At 44.5% G+C, this 8,010-nt stretch overlaps 1 protein-coding gene across 1 annotated transcript; it reads left to right on the plus strand.

Moving 5' to 3' along the window:
- The first annotated feature begins 2,129 nt into the window (after positions 1-2,129).
- On the plus strand, positions 2,130-3,062 carry LOC107120088 (olfactory receptor 5A2-like). The gene has a single exon (XM_015422732.1). The coding sequence runs from the start codon at positions 2,229-2,231 to the stop codon at positions 3,060-3,062; it is 834 nt and encodes a 277-aa protein (XP_015278218.1). The 5' UTR covers positions 2,130-2,228.
- The last annotated feature ends 4,948 nt before the right edge of the window (positions 3,063-8,010 follow it).

The raw sequence follows: 8,010 nt of genomic DNA on the forward strand, positions 1-8,010 counted from the left end.
CTCGAGAGGAACTCTCTGCACCGGGCAGCAGAGGGGGAGGTACAGGGGGGCATGGCGGGAGGGTGGCCCAGCTGAAGCTCCTCCTGGAGGGGACCGGACGGAGGACACAGTTTGCATTCCTCTGCAGCCCTGGAAGGGGTTAAACCCACAGAGCCTTTTGGTAGAGAGGCCACTTCTTTGCCGCGCCGCAGGATTGTCCTGTGATCGGCACCTCCCCCCTAACCATGGGACCTTGATGGGACCTTGACTGGACGTCTGATCGTGCAGCCACGTGTTATTTTGCTCCAGGGCAAACAGCCATGCCCCCCCCTCGCATTTTCCTGCCCGTATGACCGGGGCCATGAATAAACAAACTTCGTAAGATGGAGTCTGCAGGTCTCAAACCTAGTGCATTCCACCCCCCACCCCTGTTTCTGTAACTAGCATTAATTCATTTAATTGTAGGGAGAAAGGGTTCCTGTTGTTGTCTTTTCCTTTCTTATTAGATCATCTGAGGTTCTTTTCTTTCCCGTGGTGCTCCCTGGAGGTAGAAAGTATAACTGCCACGTATCACCTCAGACACCAAATGTGTCACTGGAAATACAGAAGCCACTTCAAAAGAGACTGTGAACGTCTCCTGTGGGAAGGGAGGGAAAAAATGGGGTGGTGAGAGAATCATCCAGATGAATTATATAAGGTGGAAACAAATCTGAGACAAAAATGCATTTCCAGGAAGAATGGAGGTCTTGAGGAGAAAAAGGAAGGGAGACTGTGTCCTGAACAGAACCACGGAGGTAAGTAAGGAAATCCAGCACTGTGACCATTTCTTAGAGTGCAGTGGGTAACAAGAAAGGGATAGGAGGGAAATATATTGTGTCTCAGAACTTGGTGTGAGAGGATTTTCCGTGCTCTTATAATCTCATCGAAATTCACAAATATTCAGTCAGTTCTGGGAAAGGGAAGAATGGAGCTGCGGTCCTGTAGTGCTTTTATTGAACATGCAGATACTCATATCATACAATTGAAATGATTGAACATATGATTATGGAGTGCTCTATATTCAATGAGTTGAGGGCTAATTTAGTCACCCCTTTACTTAAAGATATGGAAATGCTAAATGTGCGAGCCCAGGTGTCATGACTACTATTGGATACCAATGATCGTGTCACCCTCTCAGTGGCAAAATTCATAGGTGTAATAATCAAATATAAGAGAAATAATATTAAGGTCTTTTGAAACATTCTATTTGGTTCTGAATTCTGCTTAAGGTGATAGCTGTATGAGCAGTACTAGTTACATGATATAGATAGATAGATCGATCGATAGATCGATAGATCGATAGATAGATGATAGATAGATAGATGATAGATAGATGATAGATAGATAGAAGATAGATAGATGATAGATAGTGCTTTTATCAAGAATGTTTAATACTTCTTTTAATCTTTTTGTGTCTTAAATTGTGGTTTTCTTTCAATTCCTATTAATCTGTTATTAGCCACTTTGGGAGTTTAGGATGAAAGGAGGGGTGTAAATTCAGACTCATTCATTCAATGGTTCATTTATGAACCTGCTATTGTGGATAGTTAAACCCAGATATTGTGAACAGATATCGCCTCCATTGCCATCTCCTGATGTCACCAGCAAGGGTGCTGGATCCCCCTGACCATACAGCAACTCTTGGCAGAGACAACTAGCAGTCCCTCAGCAACCCCCAGGAATTATGTCACTAGCTGTGGATTGCTCTCAGAAATAGGAACCTGTTAGAACAGACAGAGAACGGTCTTTTCCATCATTGCTACCTGATGATAATTTGTGTAAAGACGACAGGTTTGGGTCCAAGTAGCTTCTCTGATGTCATGACCGTCCAAAGAGGCATTTGACTGCCAAACAAGGATATACTGGGCATCATAAGACATATGTGGACAAATGCCACCTGAGTTGGGGGCTGAGTGAAAAAGCTGGCTTGATTCAGTCCACAGTGTCTACCATTGAGCCATGGCACTTCCTAAGCAATGTCTTCCCCTGTCTACCACCATCTCCTTTAGTGCCTGGTCTTAACATACAGTGATTTTCACCACTCTAAAGTGCAGTTTATTTGGCCTTTGCAGGTTTGAGCTACCAGCATGGGAAAGGCCGAGCAAGAAAATGAAACAACTGTCACTGAATTCCTTCTTCTGGGCTTTGGGGATCTTGGGGATCAAGAGTTGCTTCTGTTTTTGCTCTTCTTAGTGATCTACATTGTAACCATGGTGGGGAATATCCTCATTGTGGTGTTGGTTGTGGTTGACCGTCACCTTCACACCCCCATGTATTTCTTCTTGGGCAACTTGTCCTGCTTGGAGACCTGCTCCAGTTCCAGCGTTCTTCCTGTGATGCTGGCTAATCTGTTTCATGGGGGCCCAGGAACCATTTCTGTCATGGGCTGCATGGCACAGTATTACTTCTTTGGTTTCTTAGCGGTTTCAGAATGTTATCTCCTTGCGGCAATGTCTTATGACAGATATGTGGCAATATGTAAACCATTGCTCTATATGGTACTTATGAATGGTAAGATGTGCCTCCAGCTAGTAGCTGGATCTTGGGTTAGTGGTTCCATGGCTATAAACATAACTATATATTTAATGCACCAACTGACCTTCTGTGGTCCCTCTGAAATCGACCATTTCTTTTGTGACTTTAATCCCATATTGAAGCTGTCTTGCAGTGACACACATGCCATTAAACTTCTAACTTTCTTCCTAGCTGCTGTGTGTTCCCTCCCCCCATTTCTGTTGACCCTGACATCGTATGGCTACATCATCTCTGCCATTGTCAGCATCCCATCTACCTCTGGCAGGCAAAAGGCCTTTTCCACCTGCTCCTCTCACCTCATTGTGGTGTCCATTTTCTATGGCACCATCATGATCGTTTACTTGTTGCCCAAAACAGAGGCCCTGCAAGACCTCAACAAAGTCTTCTCGATTTTCTATACAGTCCTGACCCCTTTGTTCAACCCCCTGATATATAGCCTGAGAAACAGGGAGGTCAAAGTGGCCTTCAGAAGGGCTGTGGCTAAGTTCTGTTCATTTGAAAGAATGTAAGTTTGCATATTTCGTTTTGTTCATTTGAAAGAATGTAAGTTAGCATCTTTAGAGTCCAGTTTCTCTCTTATTCTGTTAATTTAAGTGGTCTGGATCTGATCTGCTTTGTGCTAGTAAAAAAGGTGGAGGGCATTCAGTCACCAAAAAAGCTGTACTGGGGATCATGGGACGTGCACGGACAAAGACATGCGGAATATAGGTTGTAATAAGGAGGGGAACTGCTCAGGTCATTGTAAGATTTCCTGGCTGGATCCAACCCAATAGTTTTTCAAACCATTATTTTTGCTTGCTCGCGTTGTAATGGCAAACCAGCTTTTCAAAACCCATTGTACTATTATGTATTTTGCTTCATAAATGAATCATTTAACCATTTTTTTGTCTGTTTCCAGTGTCGTGTTGATATTCATGTTTTGAGAGGGAAGAATTCTTTGATTGTAAGTCTTGATTTTAAAATCCAAGTCACAGATAACAATGACAATGCTAATTGTAATAAACAATGAAAATGGTTGTTAGAGACATTTGCTTTTCTGTCGTCAGTTTTCCTACAATATTTCTACCCGTCTTCTCTTAGCTAGCTTCAGTTGATTTCATTGATTTCAAAGAGTTAGAATTAAGGGTGTATTTCACCTTTCCAACAAAATCAATGGACTTTAAAACTAGGTAATTATATCTGGATGGTGCCCAGAGTCTATGTATTCCTGGCTACTTGCTCTTAAAGACTTTATGGTGTAGTAGTAGAAATGTCCAATTAAGACTTTGGTTTACATTCCCACTCTGCTGCAATACTCACTGGGTGACTTTTCTCAAACTGACCCACTGCTCAAGGGTTATTGTGAAGATCAAATGGGCAAGAAGACAACCCTCCACACTGCCTTGAGCTCCTTGGGGAAGGACAGGACACAAATGTAGATTAATGAAAGGGTTCTTCCTAGCCAGTGTTAAGCACTTAATGGAATAAGGTGTGAGTCAGGAGGCCACTGATGCAATTCTCAGCTAAACTATGAACATGCAAGGTGGCCTTTGGCAAGCCACTCTAAGTTTCTTCATGAAGTCTGAATGATGGATAAATAAAAGCTTCATGTTCAGAGGTTGCATACCTCTGAATACAAATTAGTAGTAATGCAATAATAGGGTACAACTTTGCATTCCAATACCTGTTTGTGAGCTACCCAACAACATCTGGTTGGTCACTGTTGGAAACCACACACCTGCTGAGATGGATTTTTCGCTGGAGAATTTTCTTATGTTCTTATGGGAAGACTTAGCTTTCCTGTCGAAAGTACAGAGCCAGCATTAGATGTCAGCATCTAATCAGGGGTCATTTACTGCAGGAGCGCACAGGAGCGGAGCTCCAGCAGTAAAGAGCCCAGGGGGTGGGCACATGCAACAAGCCCCACCCCCTGCTCCCAGCAGCCCTCAGTCACAGCAAGAAGCAGCCAGGTAAATTGCAGAGCCCCCTCCCCCCCCCCGGTCCAAAACAGTCCAGTGGCATATTTAAGACCAAGTTTTATTCAGGTACAAGCTCTTCTTCCTCTGCAAGGACAGATCTGCATGTTCACCCCCCCCCAATAGCTAGCAATCCAAAACAGTCCAATGGAACCTGAGCAGTGGGTGTTGCCTTCTGACACATGTCTGGTGATGTCAGGGGGTGTGGCATATGCAAATGAGTTATGCTAATGAGCTCCTGCACCTCTTTTTCTACAAAATGATCCCTGTGGGCAATCATGAGCTCTCAGAGACTGGAGATAGCCAAAGGTACTGAGAGCCACCATGGGCCCCCGAACAAAGATTACACCCCCCCCCCATATGACACTGATCCAAACCAAATATCAACAAGTCATTTTGCTTGCTGTTTCCAGGAATCTATAGTAATTTTTAAAAAATCAGCCTGCCTGCCTATCTGTCCATTTATGCAAAGAATAACGAAAACAACCGTGATGTGGTATTATGAACATATATTTAGACTACTGTTCTATAGTGAATCGTATTTCTTCATCACATTATAAAAATATACGCATATCTGTGTATACGTATATTTTTATAATGTGATGAAGAAATACGATTCATTATAGAATAGTAGTCTAAATATACTTTCATAATATAACATCATGGCTGTTTTCGTTATTTTTTGCATCCTTCCTGTGATTTCTCTGTTGTTTCTACACATCTGTCCATTTATGGCAGGCATAAGTCATCGGCTATGGGGTCCACAGTTGGCAATCAGCTTCAGGATGATTGTGGGAGTTCTGTCATTTGTCATATAGCAAAGAAAGGGTTATTTGATCTTCCATCAATAACAACCCAGTGTCTGAACTGGGAGTTCTAACTTCTCGTCCACATGTATAACCACTAATGTAGATTAATGTTCTATTACCATGCATGTAAAAGTAGAGGGGAAAGTATCCTTTTACTACTTTTTTAGATCATAGGGAAATATCACCTCTCTCCCCTTCTGTTCATCGTATTAACAAAGATTTGCTACTATACTGCTACTAAGTATGTTGTATTGGCAAGCAGGATCGGGATGAGAAGACCAAGACTTGAAAATAAATTGGGGTTGGTGGTGGACAAATTAGGTGGAAGAAGAGAAAAATGAATGAGAAAAGAGTGGAAAAGAGGGAGAGAAATTAAGGAAGAGAGAGGGAAAGGCTCTTGCTGCAACACACTAACTACTACTTTTGCTTCAGTCCTGCAAAAAGGAAAGTCTGGCTGATAGAGCACATTTTATACTGTCCAGGCTTCCCTGCGCCCCTAGTGGCTGCAGTCAGAATTGCATCAAAGGGGGGTCATTGGAAAGGCATTAGTCTGAATGCAGTATGATGCTGGCTTCAGGGCCCGCCAGCTGATTTCCCTCCCCAATTTTGTCCCCCCAGTCCACCCCCATTGGTGGTCCTGGTGAGGGCTCACTGTTGATTTTTTGACCAATCACAGCTCGGCAGTACTTGCCATTGCTTGTTTTCAGATGAGTGGGCATGTGTGTAGCATAGCCTGATGGTGCACCAGAAATCTTTCTACATCGATGTGGATGGACCCTCTTGAAAGGAGATATTTAGTTCGTTAGGAGGAGGTGGCAGTACACATTCCTGTTGACTTACCGACCGATGAGAGATGGCTTTGATTTTAATGTGGACTTTGGATATCATGTTGGAATGAGCACAGAGACCAATACTAGGTAATGTGTACTTCTTGGTTTCCAACAGAACAAAGTTTGAGTCCAGTGGGACCTTTAAGACCAATAACGTTTAATTTTGGGTATAAGCTTTCATGTGCATGCACACTTCATTCTTGGTTTCCAGGTTGGTTTGCTTACAGCTCTGATCCTAACTGGGGGGGAAAACCACAATGGTGGTTGGGGGTGGTTATTTTTCGTGATATCCACTGTAAAAATGTGGTAGTCTGTGGGCAATGCCATATCTTTTTTTTTGCCACCCACCTATATGAGTGACCACTTATGGTGCTGGGAGGAAAACGCTACTGGGAATCTTGCTCAGCCCTACTCCAACCTGGAATCTGCCCTTTCTAAATTACATCAAGTAGTTAACTTGGATTGGAATATGCCCAAATATCTTGCTAAAATGGAACAAAATTTCTCCTTATATATAATTGAGTAGTGAGGTGGCACTTTCCAGCTCTCCCATTGGCTGTGCAATGTGCTCCCTCAGCCATTGGCCCATCAGCCGCCACTCAAGAGTACTTGCGTGCCCTTGGCCGGGTGCTGGGTATGCTCCTCTTCCCCACCCACTCCCACCTCAGCAGCTCTTCCCTGTCAGAATTACTGGCAAACGGCTGTCTCTCCCGATGAAGACACTTCTCCTGCTTGGCTCCTCTGTGGAACTAACTTTTCCCTCAGGGGCTGCTGGTAGAAGGAAACCCTTTCGAGGCCTTTGTGAGGAACTCATTGGGGCCCATCCTGACTAGAGATGCCAGCTCCAGGTTGGGGAATTCCTGGATATTCTGTGTTTAATGAAGCCAGTCTAAGGAAGCCAGAGTTTGGGGAGGGGAGAGGCCTCAGCTGAACATAATGCCATAGAGCCCATCATCCAAAGCAGTTATTTTCTCGGTGGTGGGTGGCAGATCTGTTGTCTGGAGTTCAGTTGTGATACCTGGCGATCTTCAGGCTCCACCTGAAGGTTGGCTACCCTAGGTGCAGCAGTTAGCGCTTCACAGCAGGGTCTCCAAGGCAGAGATCAGTTCCCCTATGGCATTAAACCCTGCTGAGTCCTTCCCCTCCCCAAATGCTGCCCTCCACATGATCCCCCCCCCAACTCTCCAGGTATTTCCCTATTCAGAGCTGGCAGCCCTGCTTTCCCCTCAGTGCCTGTTGCTAGGCAACCAAACTTGGTTCTGTCAGTAAAAGACCCTTTCCATGCCTGTTTTGGCCTTTGGGAGAAAACACATTGGGACCAGTCCTGACTAGGGTTGCCAGCTCCGGGTAGGGAAATTCATGGAGATTTTATGGTAGAGTCTATGATACCTGGCAATCTTCAGGCTCCATATGGAGATTGGCTACCCTAGGCATAGCAGTCAGCACTTCAGAGCACGGTCTGCTAGACCCAGGTTCTTGCTGTGGAAGCTGAATTGGTGATTTTGGACCAGTCACAGACTTTCAGCCTAACCTACCTCACAGGGTTGTTGTGCAAGTCAAAAGGGGGAGAGGAGAATGATGTAAGCTGCTTTGGTCCCCATTGCAGAGAAAGACTACTTTTCCTCTTGGGGAACCATTGTTGCCAATCTCCAGGTGAGGGCTGGAGATCACTCAGAATTACAACTGCTCTTCATATGGCAGAGATCAGTTCCCCTGGAGAAAATGGTGGACTCTGTGTCCTTATACCCTGCTGAGATGGCTCTTCTATGACAGCCAATGTGACATAGCAGTCAGGGCTTCAGAGCATGGTAGAGGCTGCAGGTGTGTGTGTGGGGGAGACAGAAAGCTGAAGAGTGAGGGGTA

Source organism: Gekko japonicus, unplaced genomic scaffold, assembly GCF_001447785.1.
Source record: "Gekko japonicus isolate JY-2015 unplaced genomic scaffold, Gekko_japonicus_V1.1 scaffold2878, whole genome shotgun sequence".
NCBI classification, from domain to species: domain Eukaryota; kingdom Metazoa; phylum Chordata; class Lepidosauria; order Squamata; family Gekkonidae; genus Gekko; species Gekko japonicus.

What these genes read in the sequence shown, in the direction of transcription:
- LOC107120088 (XM_015422732.1), top strand. Translation starts at nt 2,229, where the DNA reads ATGGTGGGGAATATCCTCATTGTGGTGTTGGTTGTGGTTGACCGTCAC.